A 23,175-nucleotide genomic window follows, 5' to 3' on the forward strand; every position below is an offset into this window, starting at 1 on the left:
CATGGCGTGTCTTAAAACCACAAGTATTAGTCTGACTTGTCTGACTAGTCTTTAGGTGTGAACTGGTGTTTGAAGACATTTCAACATGTTTCTGCTTGTTTAGATGTAAATAAAGTGTTGAGTCTCAACATAAGGTTCCCTTAACTAACATTTACTGCATTAGGGATGGAATAAAATGCAACACTGTGTGCTATTACAGGAAAATAATTCACAACAGCGTGGCATGATGCAGGTGAAGTTAAGGGGAATTACTGTCACCACCATGAAGGTGATTATTTCCCATAACAGCACGTCCCCAAGTGTTTTATACCAGAACAATTTACCATTATTTACAGTTTTTAATTTATTATTGAACAACACATCATACATTTTATTGGTCTATAATTATATGTTGTGGAATGTCAGTGAAACAATTTCCTTATCTTAGAGCAACTACATGATAAACAGTTGTTCCTTCAACTGCCTCTTTTTCCTCTCTTGATTTTAATAAGACAAAAAAAAACTTTATTAAACTGTATTTACTTGGGAGGCTGAGACAGTGGGCAGTGCTGATGTGTAACAAAAGGACATTAGTTTGTTCTTCACCACAACTACACCATGTGACATGTTTTTAAAACTAAAACTTAAATTTTTAAAACTATCTAAATGTGCTAAAACTTAAATTAAGGCATGTATAGGGGCTACATTTCTCATAGAGTTTAGGGGCAATGTAAGAAAAAAATATCTAACTCTGGGTGAGCTGTGCTTAATCCTTTTAACACTGCTTTGGGTAGTATGAGCCAACCACATGGTGTCCAATTAAAAACTAAAGAGAAGTCAGGATTATCATCTTTATTCATCACAACCACGTGATCACACCCTTTTGCTCCAGGAGACAATGTTTAATACGTGTGCTTTCTGCAATCAAAATTTGCCTTACATTAAAACACCAGTAATGACATTATGGGTGATTGTGTTATGGACAGCTGGCATTACTGGTATTACTGAGGCCAGCAGGGGCCGCTCACACTGTGGTCTGTGTGGGGCCTAATGCCCCAGTATAGTGACAGGGACACTACACTGTAAAAACAGCACCGTCTTACAGATAAGACGTTAACCAGAGATCCTGACACTCTGTGGCCATTAAAAATCCCAGGACACTTATCGTAAAGAGTATGGGTATAACGCCGGTGTCCTGGTGAAATTCCCCCATTGGCTCTTCTCTATTATAGCCCCCTAATAATCTCCATCTCTGAATTGCCTACATCACTCTCTACTCTCCACTAGTAGCTGGTGTGTGGTGGGAGTTCTGGCACACTATGGCTGCCGTCGCATCATCCAGGTGGATGCTATACACTAGTGGTGGTTGAGGAGATCCCCCATACAGTGTAAGGTGCTTTGATTGTCTAGAAAGCGCTACCACTATATAAATGTAAATGTAACTAACTAATTAACTGTAACTTACTAATTAGAAATTATCAATTATTGTTGAAAAAGAATAAGTTGTAGCTGATTTGTCTGTCTTGATTGAGAATAACATTAATTTGCACTTATTAACTGTTTCACTCCAGAGCTCAAAAGCTATTGAAGACAGAACTCTGATCGTGCAAATCTGAAACCAACTTTACCTCAGTAATTCCCAGAACTGATGACATGATTGTAGCTGGTTCTATTTTTGATGTGACATTAGAAACATGTGGTCTCCTAATAGTTCGTCATGAAGTTCCTGTGTTATTGACCACAAATACCCAAATGTCTGAACATGGAACTAACTTTCTGCAGTAAGAATCAGCACCTTGCAGCCCAACTGTCTGCATGCATGACAAATGCAACGTTCATTATTCATTTTTTTCATTACACCAACTACATTACCTTCCATTATTGAACAAGTACACAAATCAGAAAATAAATGACACTCTATCATAACTTATTTGCAGCCGGTACATACGTATATCCTTCAAAATAAACACTGCACAAAAACATGCATGAGTGTGAATTAAGAGAGACTGATATCTAATATGCTCCCAAACATTACTTTCATGAATGTGTATAAACCTGTCTCACTGCTGTCAGAGCTGCTTTATAGAATATTCTTCAACACTTCCTGACCAATCACAGTCCAGAATTCAACAGTGCTGAGGTGGAATTAGAGATAAACAGACAGTCACCATATTGTTTTCTGTATTTCTGTAAAATAAATCAATTTCACTGTTGAAGGACCTGCAGATCTTTAATAAAACTCCAGTTTGCTGTGAAATTTCTTGAAATGACTGCATATTAGAATGAGTGCGTTAATATAAACCTCTGATTAGCAGCTGCACTACTGTCAGAGCTGCTGTTATAGAAAATTAATCAACGCCACCTGACCAATCACAATCCAGAATTATTCAGTCCAAAGATTTTTACTAAAACTTCACTCTTTTCTGTGAAAGTGGAGGATTTTGTCACCTTTCATCACACTGCTGAGTTTTCAGCTTGTTCATAAAAACAGTGAGCTGTTTAATTGCGGTGAAAACTTCTAAGAAGTTGTAACATTATTTTCTTTAGTGAAATGTTTTCTCACCATGTGTGTTAGTTTTACAACAAGAAATAAAAAAAACAAACTGAAAACTTCACACCAGTGGCTTTCTGAAGCTGTTTAAAGCTCGCATGGTGCTTGTTGAGGTCTGGAGGTGTGAACTGGTGGTTGAAGACATAAGAACAAGAACATATAAATAATTCATTAGTAATGAACTTCAGCAATAGTTTATTTCAGGTTGATATAACGGCTTCCTTCAAGTTTCTTTCACTAATAAACGTCTTTCTTCTCTATACAGATGCTGATCCTAAAAGCTGTTCCTGCTCCTTTAGATGTAAATAAAGTGTTGACTCTTCATATAAGGTTTATTTAACTAACATTTACTGCATTAGGGATGGAATAAAATGCAACATTGTGTGCTATTACAGGAAAATAATTCACAACAGGGTGGTATGACGCAGGTGAAGTGAAGGGGAATTACTGTCACCGCCATGAAGGTGAATATTTCCCATAACAGCACGTCCCCAAGTGTTTTATACCAGAATAATTTACCATTATTTACACATTTTAATTTATTAATGAACAACACATCATACATTTTATCCATTTATAATTACATTTAATGTTGTGGAATGTCAGTGAAACAATTTCCTTATTTTATAGCAACTACATGATAAACAGTTGTTCCTTCAACTGCCTCTTTTTCCTCTCTTAATTTTAATAAGACAAAAATAACTTTATTAAACTGTATTTACTTTGGAGGCTGAGACAGTGGGCAGTGCTGATGTGTAACAAAAGGACATTAGCTTGTTCTTCACCACAACTACACCACGTGACAAGTGTACGTGACAGCAGTGTTATAAAAGGCGAGTATCTGAGCCAGAAGAGCGAGAGACCAGCCGTCCTTCTACAGATAAATATCTCTCTACAAAGATCTCCTCCTGCGATCATCTCACACCTTCTACTGAACTTTAACATCAAGTTCCTGCAGCTTGTGGTGAGAAACTCTCTCTCTCTCTCTCTCTCTAGATATATATATATATATATATATATATATATATATATATATATATATACACACACACACGCACACACACACACACACACACCCTCGCACACAGTGGGGGAAATAAGTATTGGACACATCAACATTTCATACGATTAGTACTGATGTCTGGTGAAAATTTCATGTGAATAACCTCATTGAAAATATATTTACTGCAAAAAATGTTGACACATTCAACACTTATTTCCTTCACTGTATATTGTGAAATACTAATGTAGCACTAGGACTGAGAACTAAAACCAACTTTACCCCAGTAGCAGCTTCAGTAATTCCCAGAATTGATGACATGATTGTAGCTGGTTCAATTTTTAATGTGACATTAGAAACACATGGTCTTCCAATAGTTCAATATGCCGTTCATGAGTTATTGACCACAAATACCCAAATGTCTGAATACGAAACTAACTTTACTGCAGTAAGAATCAGCACCTTGCAGCCCAACTGTCTGCATGCATGACAAATGCAACATTCACTATACATTTTTCTCATTACACCTACTACATTACCTTCCATTAATGAACAAGTACACAAATCAGAAAATAAATGACACGCTATCATAACTTATTTGCAGCTGGTACATAAGTATATCCTTCAAAATAAACACTGCACAAAAACATGCATGAGTGTGAATTAAGAGAAACTAATATATAATATGCTCCCGAATATTACTTTCATAAACGTGTTTTATGTTAAGCACCCAGTGTGCATTTCAAATGGTCATAAGATGTGTGGAACCTGCTTATAGCTGAATGATAATAAACTCTGTGCTTAATGGTGGATGGAGGCTGAAATGTCTACTGCATTATCTGGGCGATTTTAACACCTTGTTCAACTCCAGCCTCAGTAACGTCCTGAAACTGTCACGTATCAAGAAACTCTGGACTCCACTTCCCATCAGCCACTGCACTGCTCTAGTTGTCACATGACCACCTGCACCTGATTCATGTTTTGGTTAATGAGCACTCATGTGTATATATAGTCCTGGTCTGCACTATGTGCTTGTCTTTCGTTGTCTCAGACCCCTGTGTTCCATGTTTCCTGATCTTGTTAGTCTATGATTAGTTTTGCCACAGTATTCTACCAAGTAGTGTCTAAGACTCACGTTGTTTATGTCTCAGTGTTTTGTTTCATGCCACAGTGTTTTTTCAAGTTGTCTTAGTGTCTTTGTTTCTTAGTATGTTTGCTTCAATAAAAGTCATTATCTGCACCTGCTTCTGGCTCAACCTCGAATTGTGACAGAAACGAGTCCAGATCAACCTCTCTGTGCTGTCATGCACCGCTGATCTGACTCTAAACTAGCTGATCTGTCTCGCTCAGACTCACACACACCTTCCACTTCATGCAAAGTCATATCAAAGTGTTAACTGTCCTTTAAAGCAAAAGAAAATAATAATTTTCCCAGTGTAGACTTGTGCAGTCGACTGTAGAAACGGCTTTATAAAGTATGAGATAGATATCATAATTACAGAGTTCATAGAGCTGCTTTCTTTCTCTACTGTCTGTCTCTCTTTGTTTTTCCATCAAACAACTAGTTGACATTCCTACAGCAGTGATTAGTGAAGGAATTAGTCTATTAGTTATTCTATGGAACCCTTAGCTTATAGATAAATAGATATTAGGGGTCCAAGCACCGAATCAGTGTGTGGACCACTGGACTACTTAAAAAACAGATTTCACAGCCACTGTACAGGCTGAGCACTGAGCTACAGTCACAACTCTTATCTATCTATCAATCTACTGATGAGAGCAGGTCTCTCCTCATTTTAACTGTATTTGATCTATTCAGTTATTCTTCTGTTCTCCTGTCTTCAGGTAGATTTCTGCTCTCCATCATCTCAGACACTCCTTACACACACGCCTCACACACTAAACAAACACTCCTCACACACTAAACAAACACACCTCACACACACTCCTCACACATTCCTCACACACTCCTCCACTGTGTGTCAGGATGAAGCTCCTCACTCTGGTGCTCCTGCTCTCCGCTTTCTCCTCACTGACCCTGACGGAGGTTGAGGATACTTTGAGTTTTTTTAAAAAACACTGTCCGTCATTCTTCATTCCAAACCCAGATAAACAAAATGAAATCATCATCCCCACTATCTTCCCTGGAGATCAGTATAAGAAGATTTGTCAGCACTGGAAAAACGCATACAGATTTGCCACCGTGTATGACACTGTGAGGAGGATCCCTGTTTACTCAGCCTACACGTTGTTAAAGGTAGAGAAGACTAAACGCAGCGATGTATGGAAAATTGAACCTCAGGTCAGTCCGTGTGTTTAAATATTTAATTACTGATTTATTCACATATGCAGCGTTTACATGTCGAATTTAGGAGACACTGTGTGTGCAGTTAAACACAGTGGACACAGATTGTAGCAAGTAAATATGAAATAACCAAAAAGTAGTGCAAGCAATAAGTAAGTCAGTATACAAACAAATAAATAAATAAATAAACATTCCCTTCTCCAATTTTAAAAGTCTTTCTTTTTGCACTGTAAGTGTAATTTAAATTTCAGTATAAGAGACATCTAAACACTGGACTTTACGCCAATAATATGGATTTTATTTCTGTAAAATTAGATTGTTGTGTTTTATTTATCATGAACAGTGTGTTGAGTGAGTTGTTTAATGTGTTTTTGTTTAATTCACTACTATTTCATTTCTCCTCCATAACAGCTTGAAGATATTGAAGAATATAAAGAAAAGAAAGAGATGATTGATTCCCCCATAAATGCGACAACTGTGGGAAATATAATTAACCAGGCCGTGTACAAAGATTATACAGGCAGTGGGTATACTCGAGGTCACGTGTTTCCACGTAGCTATGCTGCTAATCAGGATCAAGCAGATTCCACCTTCACTTTAACCAATATAGCACCACAAACACAAAACAGCAACGGGGCGTGGGCAAAGCAAGTGGAGGAACCGATGCTTAAAGAAATAAATAAAATTTGCAGGCTAGACCAAAATCACCAGGCGTACATTGTGACCGGGGTCGTTCCAGGGAATAATTGGATACCCATAAAAAGAGCCGAAAACAAAACATATGAAGAAGGAATTAACATTCCCAGTTATTATTGGACTGCTTTCTGTTGCGACAATAATAATAAGGAAAGAATTTCAAAGGCCTACCTCTCTCTGCAAAACGAACCAAATAAAAAGACTTATGAATTTACTGTGATGAGTGTTAATAGGCTGAACATACACCTCACCAGATTGTATAAACAAACTTTCAGCATTTTTGGCGATTTGTGACTTAATTCTGTCGAGTTAATTCCCTCTAATTCTCTAGACCTAAAACTGCTTCATCCACTTATTTATTCAAAAAGCAAAAACACTGAGCATTTTAATCAAGCAATGATTCTTTAATATGCTTTATTTCACTTGCAGAAACACTTTATTGTGCTTTGGGGATCATATGTTTCTTTAATGATAAGCAACTTTAAAACAATGACCATCTATATGATTAAATCAATAAGTGCAGTGAGCTCATGCATTTTAGTTGGATGCCAGGCCGTAGCAGAAGTGCAGTCTAGAAAAGTCTAAAATAGCATGTACAGTCATCATTTAAATGTGGCTTGTTTGACTAGGACTCTCAATAACATTTCAAAATAGAAGCAGAGAAAATTCCTTATCATAGTTAAAGCAATATTTCTCCTATTTGGAAAACAAACAAATAAACCATAAGAATACATTGTGTGTTTCTCATTCAACTTTGTGAAGTGAGCCCTGGTTAAGAACTTCTGTATTAAAGTAATCAGCCACAAGAGGGTGTGTGTTACAGTGATTTTATCAAGGGTGAGGGTGTTCTTAGGCAAGATTTGGATTTTATTGTGACATCACACTTTACACAGGTTAATAAATAAATAAATAAATAAATAAATAAATAAATAAATAAATAAATAAATAAATACTATAAGAGTGAGTGAAAGGCTGTCCAAAAAAGATCTAGGAGAACAGGGCATAATGTGCAATTGTACACAGTGGGGAAAATGGGTTTCAGGTGGTTGAGGTTAGGGGTGGCTGGGGTTATGGGTGAATGTGTTCTGGACAGCTGGTGTTTAGGGTGGCTGATCAGTTTGGGAGGCTGAGTGAAAGAATGGATGAAGTCACATCCACCCACCTGATTTTTAACACTGCTTTGGGTAGTATGAGCCAACCACATGGTGTCCAATTAAAAACTAAAGAGAAGTCAGGATTATCATCTTTATTCATCACAACCACGTGATCACACCCTTTTGCTCCAGGAGACAATGTTTAATACGTGTGCTTTCTGCAATCAAAATTTGCCTTACATTAAAACACCAGTAATGACATTATGGGTGATTGTGTTATGGACAGCTGGCGTTTAGGGTAGCTGATCAGTTTGGGAGGCTAAGTGAAAGAATGTGGGTGGCTGTGGCTCAGTTGGTAGAGTGGGTTGTCCATTAATTGTAGGGTTGGCGGTTCGATTCCCAGCTCACATGACTCCACATGCCAAAGTGTCCTTGGGCAAGACACTGAACCCCAAGTTGCTCCCGATGGCAAGTTAGTACCTTGCATGGCAGCTCTGCTACCGTTGGTGTGTGAGAATGGGTGAATGAGACACAGTGTAAAGCACTTTGGATAAAAGCACTATATAAGTGTGCCATTTATTTTTAGAATGGACCTCACATCCACCCACCTGATTTTTCAACACTGCTTTGGGTAGTAGGAGCCAACCACATGGTGTCCGATTAAAAACAAAAGAGAAGTCAGGATTATCAACTATATTCATGACTACCATGTGATCACACCCTCTTGATTCAAGAGACAGTTTAATACATGTGCTTGCTGGAATCAAAATTGGCCTTATATTAAAACAACAGTAATGACATTAGTAAACAAATTATGGCTATTGGATACACTAAACTATATGCTTTATAACAGTCAAATGGACTATTATCTACAATGGAGAACCCAATAACATACACTTATTACAACTAATCTAGATGAATATTTTACTTTGTGGATGGCAATGCCAGTTATAATCACTAGGTGGCATTGAAATAAATAAAAATAGTCTTATTGCACATGTTTTTGGTTCCATATTTCTTTTTTGAATTAAGTAAGATTTTTATTTCGTACCCAAATATTGTTTCTCTGAACCTTTTCTAACCCTGCAAAGGAAGAATGCTTACTTAAAATGCATCTCACCACCCTCTGTGTTCTCATTACACCTCTCATGCAGGTAGCTGATTCATACCGAAACTCTGGTGTTATGACCTAGTCTAGGTTAGGCCACGCAGAGTAACCAGCTCATGATCCAAAGGAAATAATCAGAGAGAGAGAGAGAGAGAGAGAGAGAGAGAGAGAGACACTACAGAGTACCAACACCAGGCATACCTTCAGGGTGGGCCAAAATAATAAACAAGAGAATTTTAGGTAGCTAGTTTACCTAAAAGGAAAATAAAGAACATACAAGTATACTTCCCTAACTACCTAAGCCAAAAACAGAGACAAAAGGACTCCTCTTCCAAAAGAAATGGAAGCCACACCCCTACTGCCGGTAAACCGAGTGAAAAATATATACAGTGGTGAATATAATGCACAAACAGATACAGGGACAACCAAACTCACAATCAGAACCAGGCAAGAGTCAAAACCAGAACAGCAGTCAGAACACAGAATATTTAGAGCCACAAGGGCAAGCAACACAAAGCAAATACACGAAGCAAATACACGAAGCAAATACACACTCCTAACACCAGCTCTCACATAACCACCTCCAACATCCTCCTCCCTCGGCCCTCTTCCTCTTTAAATATGGTCGCCATTCAGTGATGTCATCAGGGAAGGCTGGAGCAAGGCAGGCTGGAAACTCTGGGAGGGAGCTCGGACCTGCACACAAAATATGGCACAGCACACAGAAAAAACTTCCCATCCCAAAGATTAGCGGGTTGTAACAGTAGTCTGGAGTTCAGTGGTTCTGAACACAAAAACATTAAACTTTTTATGTACCTTAATAATAAAACGTCTTCAAATGTCTAGTGTTAAACATGACTTCTACAGAAATTAGATGGACATGAATTCATGACCACAAGTGTGTGTGACAAAGCCAGAGATCAGACGGTCCTTATACGGATAAAGATCTCTATACAAAGGTCTCTTCCTGCACTTGTCTCACATCTTCTGCTGAACTTCATCATCAAGTTTCAGCAGCTTGTGGTGAGAAACAGTAATGGAAGAACGCAATCAATAGTGAAGTAAAAGTACATTTCTATGATTTAAAATGAACTTGAATATAATGTGAGGTTTATTTCTCTGTTTTATATTTTGTATAAGAGTTTTAAATTGTTTATTTTATTTGAAATGTTTATGTGCGATTAGGCTAATGTATGTTATGAGTCATTTATACTTCAATATAATCGTGTTGAGTAAGAGAAGTAGTGCTGTTCCACTGGTGTGAGTGACGCACTGAGTTCATGTTGGGGTTCAGGGACATGCGCAAGGGGGAGAGCGCGAAAAGTTCATGTGAGTGACTCAATGAGGAAATGTAGCTCTGACAATAAAGTTAGTAAAAGCATTATGTCTAAGTGCGTATGCCTGCATTATTCAAACCCATTTCGAGATTGGACCTTCTCAAGTTCTCCTTAACCCCTCTTACAATATGATTTCCTCCAGTCAGCAGGACATCACTGAAAAGTGTTTATTATCTACAATTACACTCTTTTAAATTCATGTGTTTACTTACTTAGATGCTTTTTGACTGAAACTGTCAAAAATGTAATAATAATTATTATTATTATTATTTGAAATGAAAATTACCAGCTGAACATTAAAATGATCCATGTGAGTGTGTGTGATATTACACTCACGCCACTCTTGCCCTCACATTTCCAGCGTGCTGATGGCTGTGTCAGAATTGTGATGTAGTTGCGCACACACACACACACACACACACACACACAACTGTTCACCGCTTATTTTCTGTAGTGTTCTGTTTGACACCAGATCCTTCCCCGGGCTGCTCCAATTAGCTCCTCTGCTCGAGAATGCACACACACACACACACACAGCATCTGCTACCAGAGCTGCCCCATCTTATTTACTACATTTATTTCCTCGCGTGTGTGTGTGTGTGTGCGTGTGTGTGTGTGTGGTTTCTGGATATCTCCATCTTTCAGCAGATTAACAGTATAACAGTTCACTAGCTCCCCCTACTGGACAAAGATTCACACGAGCCCAGGTTTAACAGATTCGAAACACTGACTACGTTTACATGGACAGCAGTAATCTAATTATTGACCTTACTCTGATTAAGATAATAATGTGATTAAGGTGTTTACATGAGTTGCTTTTAGAATACTCCTGTCATGTTCCCGTTTTACATGTTATAGAATATAATTAGATTAACAGCCCGCGTCATTACGTCACCGCCATCCGACGTCCCTCCAGAATTTCACGTATCAACATACAGTTCGTCTTCGTTACGGTACTGTATACACTCCTCACTTTAACTGTATTTGATCTATTTAATGGTTCTTTTGTTCTCCTGTCTCCAGGTTGATTTCTGCTCTTGATCATCTCAGACACTCCTCACAGAATCCTTACACACTCCCCACACACTAAACACACACGCCTCACACACATTCCTCTCACACTCCTCATACACTCCTCACACACACTCCTCATACACTCCTCTCACACACACACTCCTCTCACACACACTCCTCCACTGTGCATCAGGATGAAGCTCCTCGCTCTGGTGCTCCTGCTCTCCACTTTCTCCTCACTGACCCTGACGGAGGTTGTCAATTCTTTTAAACAACACTGTCCTTCATTCTTCATCCGAAACCCAGAAATGAAAAATAAAATCATCATCCCCACTATCTTCCCTGGACGTCAGTATAAGACGATTTGTCAGCGCTGGAAAAACGCATACAGATTTGCCACCGTGTATGACACTGTGAGGAGGATCCCTGTTTACTCGGCCTACACGTTGTTAAAGGTAGAGAAGACTGAACGCGATGTATGGAAAATTGAACCTCAGGTCAGTCAGTGTGTTTAAACCTTTCATTACTGATTTATTCACGTATGCAGCATTTACGTACTGAACTAAATGATTTTCAGGCAGGAAAAACTGTTTGGACAAAGATTGTAGCAAGTAAATGCGAAATAACCAAAAAATAGTGCATGCAATAAATAAGTCAGTAAACAAACAAACAAGCAAATAAATAAATAAAACATTCTAAGACTTTTAAGACTGTACACCAATTTTAAGATTTTATTTCTGTAAAATTAGGTTTTTGTGTTTTATTTATTATGAACAGTGTTGATTGAGTTGTATAATGTGTTTGTGTTTAATTCACTACTATTTCATTTCTCCTCCATAACAGCTTGAAGATATCAACGAATATAAAAACAAGACAGAGATGATGGATTCCCCGAGAGACCTGAAAACTGTGGGAAATATAATTAACCAGGCTGTGGACTCAGATTATACAGGCAGTGTGTATACTCGAGGTCATGTGTTTCCACGTAGCTATGCTGCTAATCAGGATCAAGCAGATTCCACCTTCACTTTAACCAATATAGCACCACAAACACAAAACAGCAACGGGGCATGGGCAAAGCAAGTGGAGGAACCGATGCGTAAAGAAATAAAGAACAGTTGCAGGGTAGACCATGATCACCTGGCGTACATTGTGACCGGGGTCGTTCCAGGGAATAATTGGATACCGATAACAAGAGGCGAAAACAATTATGAAAAAGGAATTAATATCCCTAGTCATTTTTGGAGCGCTTTCTGTTGCACCGGTAAAAATGATCATAAGGAACTCATATCGAAGGCCTACATCGCTGAGCTAGAGAACTTTAAAGTACTGAAGCCCTCCACTGACAACCTGAATAAACGACTCACAGAATTGTATGGTCAGAATTTCAGTGTGTTTCCAGGATTATCAGTTGAGAAAATACAGCCTCCTTTCTAACCTGAAATTCTTTATTTAAATCTAAAAATCGCATAAAACAGCTTCATTAATGCTGATTAAAACGTATGCAAAGAAAACATTTTTAAAAATGCTCTATTATATTCCATCTCATCTTCTGATGCATTTTTAATGGTACGAAATCAAGGTGTTTATTTACGGCTGCTTCACACTCGGACAGCAGTGAGTCTTATTAGCGAATGAATATAAAGATATTTACATTAATCTTTATTTCATCTGGATTACTGAGAATAATAGATCTGTTAGAAAAGTGTAAAAGCAGCGTAAAAGACACTTTGTTAACCTTCATTTTTCCTGTAACACTTGTACACTCATGCAAAAAGCTTTTTAATCAACATTGTTAGGTTTGCTTCTCTGCTAATAAAAACTATTATTAAACATTATGCAAATATTATATTCAGTATAATTACATACATTTCTGTCTGTTAATTATCCTGCAGATCTTTAATAAAACTTCAGTTTGCTGTGAAAGTGGAGAATTTTCTCGTGTCATTATTTCATCACACTGCACAGTGACACTTTCTGTGTAAAAGAAGTTTTAATGCTAAATGACAGCTGAGTTTTCAGCTCCTTTATAAAAACTCTGAGCTGTTTAACTGCAGTGAAATCTTATAAAGAACTGTTACATTATTATTTATATTTTAAAATTTATATTTTATAAAATGTATTTATTATTATTATTATTATTATTATTATTATTATTATTATTATTATTATTATTATGATATTTAGAATGAATTTCCAGCAGGTGGCGCCATTGCACCAGTGTGTACAGAGAGGGAGCTGAGTTACAAGTTTATAACACCGTGTGTGTTTTAGAAATAATTTAAAATAAATATAATCATATCCGCTATAATAATAATAATAATAATAATAATAATAATAATAATAATAATAATAATAATAATGAATACATTTATATAAATACATTTTATAAAATATAAATTTTGTAAATACATTTATTGACAAACAATCTAATTAAAACAATATACATAAAAACAATTTTCCTAGTTTATATAAACATGTGTATATATATATATATATATATATATATATATATATATATATATATATATATATATATATATATATATACGTATCACATATTTATTTTACATTTTAATATAATTGTTTTTTTTAATTAAATACTTTTATATTTGTTTTAAATTTATGTAATAAATGTATGTGTGTTTATACAAAAGGAATTGTTTTTTAAAATGTTCATAAAAACAATAGTTATATCTTACATCAAATAATTTTTACAAATTCATAGTTTAATATATATTTTTAAATATCTCAGTAAGATGTTTATTTACTTGTTTAGTTAGTTAGTTAGTTAGTTTTTTGTTTGTTTGTTTGTTTGTTTGTTTTATCTCAGATTTTATTTGTCTGTGCCAGTGTGAATAATTACAGAGTAAACTTCATGATGATTCAGTGGGTGTGTGAATGTGCGTCCGATGGATTGGCACCCTGTCCAGGGTGTACCCCGTCTTGTGCCCCATGCTCCCTGGGATAAGCGCCAGGTTCCAAGCGACCCAGTAAGGATAAGTGGTATAGAAATTGGATGGATGGATGGATAATTCATCTCTAATTCCTCCATGAAAACTGATTCTGACTCTGACTGATATGTTAATCAGACTGACCTCAGAAACGTATGATATTTTATTCCTCCATACACATGATTAGGGGGAGATTTTAGCTTACAGCTTAATCTCACTGAATAATAATAATAAGATTATTATTATTATTATTATTATTATTATTATTATTATTATTATTATAACTGAACCACTTCAGGTAGTTAATTACCTCTATCTGTTATTATTACTATCACTTTCAGTTATATATCTGTAGGTTTTGTATCTGCTCTTAATGTAAAGCACAGGAGAGGCTGGAAAAATACTGACCTCACTGCAGCAATGTAAAACATGTGTACAGGGGGAGTGATGAAATGCAGCGGGTCGTGTCTCAATCCAACACTGAGGGAGCAAAAATAACTATTAGGCCATAAAGGGGACCTAGTCAGGTTTAGGATACAAGTCAGGTTGGTCATCATAGGGATCATAATCAGTGTTTGTCAGCATCAGTGTTTGGTCATTAGTGATTTCAGTGAGCGTGAGAGACTGCTCCAAACGAGAGAAACAATACAAGGCAAAATGAGCAAGACAAGAAGAATCATTGCACCTATTGGTAGGCAGAAGGTTAATATCCACGAGCCCCATCCCCCGAGTACTGAGTTCAGCCAATCAAACCCTGTCTCGCTAGAGGGTTGCGTATCACAGACCGCATGTGTTCAATGATAGAATAACCATTATATGTCTGCGTGACGAGGGGACATGTGACGTTGTGTGGGTAGCACTGTTGGCAATGATTCTTCTGACAAAAGGTGATACAGAACGGTTTACAGAGGCAGCCAATATCTTGGCATACGGGCTTTTAACTACTAATTGTCGTCCAATATGCAGCAATATTCTACTAAAGAACTTCGCGGGCTTATGTGGGACCTATAGAAATCATGTCGCCTTAGGCACTTAGTCCCGTCACCACGATCAGCTAAATACCAAATTTGGGTAAAAGTGTGTGCATCATGCTCTCTTTCTGCTGCAAGGATGTGATTGGCGGGATTGATCATTAAGTCTTCCACCCAATAAACTTCAATATCACGCTTTGGTTTATCTTTCCAGATTAAATGTCTACCCCCATACCCCCAGTGTTGTCGGGAATGGTCCCAGTGATTTGTGAGTTTATTTCTGTGGCAGGGCTTACTAAAAGATACCACCTATACCAAGAGAAGGGTGCATGATTAGGAATTGTATGTATGAGTGGATGTGCAGATCGACATCTAATGATTTGTGTCTAGTCTACAACAGTAGTCTGTAGTCAGGGACCTTTGGGACATAAGACGTGAGGTAGCAAAGTCACGTCGTCTAACCGCTGTCCTGGTCACGTGGCTATATAGTACTCACTAATGAAGTTCAGTTCTCCTAAGAGTACAGTTTCCATGTCATCAACATTTTCTCCAAAAAGTACCATGATTTCACAGGCTACCAGATACCACTTAAGACTGTCTGTCGTGGAGTCACGTGAGATTGGTGTGCTGATGTGTCTGGGTGTAGTGTGTCATGTGTGTGGGTGTGTATATGCAGATCGTTGCTTGTGAGCATCAGTCCTCTTGATAGAGAGGCCTCTTGATAGAGAATCACTTTCTAGTCCTGTCGAAGTCCCGTCTTCTCCAGCTCATTCCTCGGCTCTGGCACACTCCTGCAGTGGCTGGTGTGCATCCACATTGCTCTCTGGCTGACCTTTACCATGGAGTGAGTGACGAAAAGGATCTAGAATGGCCCTGACCACCGTGGCTTGCTCCACCTGGTCCTGCGGAAGTCCTTGATCATGATCCACTCTCCGGGCTTCAGATCATGCAGCGGACCCATGGCTGGAGCTTGAAGCGCTGCCTTTACCTGCTTGTGGATAGAGTGCAGAGCAGAGGACAGGATTGCACAATAATTTAACATTGCATCATCACATGCTGCAGCGTCGGGAAGAGGAGCTGTCACAAGCCCATGTCCTGTGTGTGGAGGTCTCCCAAACAGTATCCCAAAGGGGCTAAGACCATCCTATTTGCTTCAGAACAGCATTTCCTCAGTCTGTTTTTTAGTGTCCCATTTTCTCTCTCTACCACCCCACCACTAGCTGAATGATACGCACAGTGCTGCTTTAAGTCAGTACCCAAATATTCACCCACCTACTTAAGGGTATGGCTCACAAAAGGTGATTTTTTTATTTTTCAGATTTTTTTATTTTTCAGAAATAAAAAACAGATTTTGCCACCTCATAATTTTATCACACGGCACAGTGACACTTTCTGAATACAAAAAGTTCCCTTTCAAAGGGAACTTCGACGTTGCATTTAGCATAACAGTATGGGAACGCCTAGCGCGTGACCGGTATCTGAAGCTTGTGTAAAATCATGCCTCTACTTATAGGCCTGCCATGATCAGGTGATGTGGCAATTAAGTGCGTCGCATGATATATATGGCACCTGTGAACCACGCCGCCAGACTCTATTATCTTCAGCGAGACTGCTGCTGTTTGTGTGACCAAAAAAAATAAATAAATAAACAAACAAACAAAAAAAAGCAGCTTCATTTCTTCTCGATATTTTCTCAAAATCTCTTAACTTTTCTGGTTTTTTTTTTTAGAGGAAAAGAGAGGTGAGTAATGAGCGAGAAAGAATTCAGGAAGTGTGTTACGGCTTGCTCCCGTTTCATCACGGGGAAAAGTGCACACTTTCTGGGTGAAGTGTTTAGGAGTGTAGCATGCGATGGCAGCCTCAAGAGGCTGTGCATTGTAACGGCTACATTAAGCAGCTCGACTCGCGCTCTTCTCGGATGCCGAAGCGAGTTGGGTTTCAGAGCCTTGCGGATCTAGGCCGGCCGCTGCCGAGGCAGCTAGCCGTCTGAGGATCGGGAGATCTCTTATGGATCCGGAAGAGGAGCCGGAGATGAGCACTGCTCTATCTCTTGCTCTGTCTTCCGGGTTCGGCTCTCCGCTGGGTTTTGGAGCTCACATCGCGACTCCTCCTTCCTCTACGGAACACCAAAAGGTAATAATTCCTCTCTGATTCCGAGCAGTTAGAAGGACGTGTTAAAAGCTGAGAGCAGCATATAAAGAGCTGCTTGAAGTGATTACCCAGTGAAAGTAAATCCCTCACACTGCAAAATCTCAGGCTTCTGGGGGAAAACCATGCATAAGCCATATTCATAACCCCACGATGTTGGATTATTTGGCCATTGTGGGAATGAACGGCATGGTTATTTAGCCGACGGCAGGTAATTACGGGGGCCGGCTTGCATCCAAGCCATGTAAGGCCACCGTGGCATTGGTGGGCAAGCCTATGCAGTAGTAGTCTTGCTTGTGGGTCACTGCAGACAATGACAGTGTTGCAGGCCTACCAAGCAGACCTGCTGAGTGAGCTCGACATATTGCGGCATTCAAAAAAAAGCCAGTTCCTTCCCTGTTGTCTAGAGCTCACCCGGGCGTCCACGAATGGAGCCTGGTCCAGCACTAGTGTGAGGGAGACCCAGAAGGTGAGTATGGCAGCCCGCCAACCCCCACAGACAGCCAGGGGAACCGGGTGGCCACAGTCGCGGTCTGCTACTAGGCCTGATCAGAAAATGGTCATAAAGGCCATGCAGGCACAGAAGAGCGGTCCTGAGGGGCCATGGAGGGATGTATCTGGGGACATGAGGTTGTTAGGGCAGGTAGCCCCCAGTGCTACTGTAGGGCCTCCCTTAGCCAAGGCAGTCCCCGAGTTTTCAGTGTTCTCTGGTCAGTGAGCTGTCACAGGGCAACGAAAATCTGATGCTTTCCCTCCAATAGAATGTGGAATAGTTAACGTCACTAAAAGACCATCGGGCAGCGTGCAAACTACTGCCAAATGCGTCTCCATGGGTTCTGTCTACTGTAGGAAGGGTTACCAGGTACAGTTTATAGCTCGACGACCCCCCCCCCCCCCCCCCGTTCACAGATGTGCTCACCACAGCAGTCAGCACAGACCAGAGGCAAACGTTACCGCAGGAAGTAAGTTTCCTTTTGGACAATGGGGCCATAGAACATGTACCCCGTTCCCGAAGAGGGGGAGGTTTACAGCCATTATTTCCTGTTCCGCAAAAAAGTGGGAGTATGCGGCCGATTTTAGATCTGCGTCATCTGAACCGTACTCTTCGGACATACAGGTTCAGAGGCTGATGCTCAAACTTATCGTGCCACAGATTCAGTTCGAGAACTGGTTTGTGGTGATAGATCTAAAAGGTTCATATTTCCACGTAGGAATATCGCTAGCTTTATCCCCTCGCACCTTCACAAAGTGCATAGATGTCACTCTGGCTCCATTGGGACTCCAGGGCATCTGTGTACCAAACTACCTGGACAACTGGTTAATTCTAGCATGATCCAGGGAGCTGGCGGTTCAACATCGAGATGTTGTTCTCGCCCACATGAAGAGCTTGGGGCTCAGGTTGAATCTCAGAAAAGTATGCTTTCCCCGGTGCATATGATTCTACTACGATGAGTACATTTCTATCTCCAATATGCGTAGTGTCAATCCTATCAACACTGAGCAAGATAAAGCTGGATCTTGGGAGACTTTTGGGGTGGAGTCCACACATGTGGCCGAGGTCACATCTGTATGCTGCTCCCCCCATCGCTCTGCTCCCACAAGCTCTAGCGAGAGTTCGCCAAGACAGTCTGCTAGTAGCACCTTTTTGGCCCGCTCAAACATGGTTTTGAGAGATAATATTCCTGCGAGATGGCACTCCTTGGGAGATTCCCGTCCACAGAGATCCACTGTAGACCCAGTAAACTGTGCAATAGCTACAGTCCTGGAGCTCCTACAAGAACGTTTCTCAGTGGGCTGGGCTCCTTCTACAATCAGGGTTACTTGGCCGCCGTTTCGGCCAGCCATGCCTCTGTTGATGGAGCTTCTCTGGGGCAACATCCTCTAACTTCGAGGTTCATGCGTGGTGTCAGACAGCTGAGATCCATCTGCAGGCCGCGCATACGTGCCTGTGACCTTCTGTGGTCCTGGAAGGTCTGTCGGGTGCCCCATTTGAGCCCCTAGAGTGGATCTACTGTCTCAAGCCGGAGGGCTGATTTATCACCCTCTGCCAGAACTACGGAAACTGTGGGTCTGGCCCCTGAGGGGCACCAGCTCATAGATTCTGGTCTCACAACTGAGATTGTTGAAGCCATGTTAAATGCTAGAGCACCATCCACAAGGAAATTGTATGCACTCAAGTGGCAGCTTTTTGTCTTGTGGTGTGAGGAACGTCAGCTAGACCCAGTGAACTGCACAATAGCTACAGTCCTGGAGTTCTTACAAGAATGTTTCTCAGTGGGCTGGGCTCCTTCTACAATCAGGGTTACTTGGCCGCCGTTTCGGCCAGCCATGCCTCTGTTGATGGAGCTTCTCTGGGGCAACATCCTCTAACTTCGAGGTTAATGTGTGGTGTCAGATGGTTGAGACCCATCTGCAGGACGCGCATACCTTCCTGGGACCTTCTGTGGTCCTGGAAGGTCTTTCGGGTGCCCTATTTGAGCCCTTAGGGTGGATCTACTGTCTCAAGCCGGAGGGCTGATTTATCACCCTTGCCTACTTATAACACTGTAGTTGTTAGTTCATGTCAATATAATTTATGTTGTAGTGGTGGTTCAGTTACATCCTTCAGGACATTATCAACTTTTAGAAATATGATGTCGTTTTTTGTTTTGTTTTGTTTTTTTTGTCATGGTTTGAATAAACAGTCGATACAGACAAATTTCTTTAACACTGATGTTTATAACATGGCTTAATTTTCTATTGTAGCATTGCTTAGGGTTTATTTCTGCTGGAGATTAACAATTGTTAATGTTAATATTACCACAATGCTGTTGAGAACTTGAAGCTGAAGGTGCTTAATTTTTGGTGACAGCAACTCTGAAAGTAGTGCAGCTGCAAATCACAGGTTTATATTAATGTGCTCATTCTAATACATCATTGTTTCCATAGTAACAGCTCAATCATAGGGTCTTAATGTGGGTTTAATTGAGGAGTCCCAGAGTGAGTGGTCTAGCCCTGTTGTCCTGATTCCCATAGCAGACAGGTCAGTCAGTTCTGTGAGAACTTTAGAAAATCAGTGAGGTGTCTAAATTTGACACACATATACCTCTCTATGCATGACATTATTATTTAAAGGCTATAGCAGCTCAGTGGTGGCTAAGGCATTGGGCTACTGAGCTTCTAATCATAAGGTCATGAGGTCAAATCTCAGCACCACAGTGCTGCCATTGTTGGATCCCTGAGCAAGGCCCTTAACTCTCCACTGCTCAGCTGTATCCATTTACAATTTTAATTTGCTTAAGATAAAAACATTGGCCATATTAGATAACTGTAAAATTATAGCAAGGGCTGGCAGCAGACCCAGTGATTTAACATCTGAGGGTTGTCCTGGGATCCTTGAGACAGGCAGCAAAGCCAAAGAACTGAACAGGAACTGGAAGTGCATCCCCAAAATTACAAGCCAGTAGTGATTGCTGTCTACTCAAAACCCAAGATCAACAAGGGCTGCCGGGATATTATCCCATTGTATTCCTATATAATAATTCATACGTACCCAGTCCTCTGACTGACCACACTAAAAAGGGAGCACCAAACCCGATGCAGTTGATGGAGTCATGCTAATAGACCTTTAGTCAGGTGAAAGCTGTGCTTTATGGTAGCCCACTCTTACATCAACAGGGGGAAGGAGTGCCCAATGCTGTACATCAGCTGTAAACTCTCCATAAGGAAGATATAGCACTATAACACCAACTGGCTGGTCCTCAATCTCCAATACTATCTGTTAAGGTGGGCATTCGCCCTTTTTTGGAGCACACCTCACTCCAGTGGTTCCACCAGATGAAGGATGTCAATGCAGGGATTATTCCTTGGTACCTGCCACTTCAGCCAGTTAATTTAATTTGATCTACAGTACGGGGTGCAGATAACTGTGAGAGATGTCCTGTCTCTCGAAGAAAGGGTTGGTTGGTGGAGTCAGCAGAAGGCATGCCTGCAATCACGTCTCCTCAGTTCCATCACACCGACCACCAGGGTATTACACACATGTTTTTGGACTATGTATGTGGACCATCTGTTTAACTTCTAAGAACCCATTACATTATTCCGTTTAGTAAAATGTAGTAAAACACTGACTCTAATAGGAAAACCAGTTAGTGTTACTACTCAGTTACTGTCTAGAAGATTGCATAAGTTTGAGACAAATTTCAGACATAGCATTGGTTTATTTAGTGTTTGGATTGTGTTTCAGTGATCTTATCATGTTTGAGGGTGGCTGTGGTACAGATGGCTGGAGTTCCTGGGGTCTGGGCTCCCAGTGGTTGGAGTTTAGGGTTACTGGGTTACTGGTGGCTGCTGTTACAGATGACCAGCTTTTTTCAGTGGCTTCAAAATACAAAGAATACATTAAATACTTTTAATGTTGACTCTTTTTGAGCATCACTCATTTTTGGCTCAATAGTTCTACTTTGAATCAAATAAGATTTTGACTCACTTCCATACTTTAACAAGTAGTTTAACATGAATTGTTTCTCTGGACTTTTTCTACCCCCGCAGAGGAGAAACACTAACTTAAAATGTACCTCACAAACCTGTGTGTCCTGGTCAGTGCGGTCACATCTGAAAAGATCTGATCTGTTCTCATGCACGTAAATGATTCATACCGAAACTCAGTTCAGTCTGCACTTCAGTGCTTCTAAAAAAGAAAACTTTCCCCTTTGTTTCGTACTTTTTCTCTGTACTGAAGTTCAAGTTGCTTTCCAGATAATAATAATAATAATAATAATAATAATAATAATAATAATAGTAGGGAAAAAATATTATTTAGAAGAAGAAGAATGTTGCAAATGGAAGGATGGCTTCACCTGCTCTAGTGGTAACCTCGACTTCTACTGAAATTAGGTGGGCAAAACCTCATGACCACACATATGCATGACAGCAGTGTATCTAACGGTTAGTGTGTGAAACAGGACAACAAAAGACCAGCCAGTCCTCCTACAGATAAAGATCTGTCTATTAAGATCTCCTGCGATCATATCACATATTCTACTGAACTTCAACATCAAGTTCCAGCAGCTTGTGATGAGAAACTCAATTAATACAATTCAAAAGCAAGAAATTTGCGTTTTACAGGGTTAGCACTGAGCTACAGCCACAAAACTGCCTTATCGCTCTATAGTTAAGAGCAGCAGACAGGTCTCACCTCCATGTTAACTGTATTGCAGGTATTTATTGGTTCATGTGTTCTCCTGTCTTCAGGTGGATTTCTGCTCTCCATCACCTCACGCACTCCTCACACACTCCACCACTGTGCATCAGGATGAAGCTCCTGAGCTCAGAGGTTGTGAAGGATTTTATGAAGGTGATCCAGTGTGCTGAATTCTTCATCCAAAACCCAGAAACAAACATCACCATCACCCTTTCTCTGGTCAAAAAGAAACAGTGAATCTGTTTTTTGTTTTTCGTTTTCGGAATACATTTGAAACAAAGAGTGCGAAAATAGTCCTCAAGTGAGTGAAGCAGTGTATATGTTTGTGTGACAGAGAAGCTGCTGAGTTTGACTGCCCTTAAAAAAATACGGCCAATCATAATGCATAAATTTTTCACAAACGATTCAATCTTTTTGAATGAACAAGTAAGTTGAAAGATTCAGTATAGTTCACTGTCATTCCATTATTTCATTTCAGTACCTTCCACACAATTCAGAAGAAGAAGAAGAGGAAGAGGATGGTAGTTTCACTTGCTCTAGCAGTAACCACAACTTCTACAGAAGTTAGATAGACATGAAATAATGACCACAAGTGTATGTGACAGCAGTGTTTTAAAAAGGTGAGTGTGTGAAACAGGAGAACAAAAGACCAGCCGGTCCATCCACAGATAAAGATCTCTCTACTAACATCTCCTGCGATCATCTCACATCTTCTACTGAACTTCAACATCAAGTTCCTGCAGCTTGTGGTGAGAAACTCTCTCTCTCTCTCTCTCTCTCTCTCTCTCTCTCTCTCTCTCTCTCTCTCTCTGTGTCTCTCTCAGTTCTGTACTGAT

At 39.9% G+C, this 23,175-nt stretch overlaps 1 protein-coding gene across 1 annotated transcript; it reads left to right on the plus strand.

Annotated features, from left to right (window-relative positions):
• The first annotated feature begins 3,247 nt into the window (after positions 1 to 3,247).
• On the plus strand, positions 3,248 to 22,576 carry LOC128615771 (endonuclease domain-containing 1 protein-like). The gene is made up of 4 exons (XM_053638093.1): positions 3,248 to 3,494; positions 5,376 to 5,832; positions 6,247 to 6,527; positions 22,390 to 22,576. Exons 2-4 carry the CDS (start codon positions 5,518 to 5,520, stop codon positions 22,574 to 22,576), a joined length of 783 nt encoding a protein of 260 aa, XP_053494068.1. The 5' UTR covers positions 3,248 to 3,494; positions 5,376 to 5,517.
• The last annotated feature ends 599 nt before the right edge of the window (positions 22,577 to 23,175 follow it).

Source organism: Ictalurus furcatus, chromosome 12, assembly GCF_023375685.1.
Source record: "Ictalurus furcatus strain D&B chromosome 12, Billie_1.0, whole genome shotgun sequence".
NCBI classification, from domain to species: Eukaryota; Metazoa; Chordata; class Actinopteri; order Siluriformes; family Ictaluridae; genus Ictalurus; species Ictalurus furcatus.

Bases quoted from the DNA above. Each gene is read 5' to 3' on its own strand.
- LOC128615771 (XM_053638093.1), top strand. From the start codon at position 5,518: ATGAAGCTCCTCACTCTGGTGCTCCTGCTCTCCGCTTTCTCCTCACTG. The intron at 5,833-6,246 runs GTCAGTCCGTGT...CCTCCATAACAG, and splicing joins TATGGAAAATTGAACCTCAG to CTTGAAGATATTGAAGAATA. The intron at 6,528-22,389 runs GCTAGACCAAAA...TCCTGTCTTCAG, and splicing joins GAAATAAATAAAATTTGCAG to GTGGATTTCTGCTCTCCATC.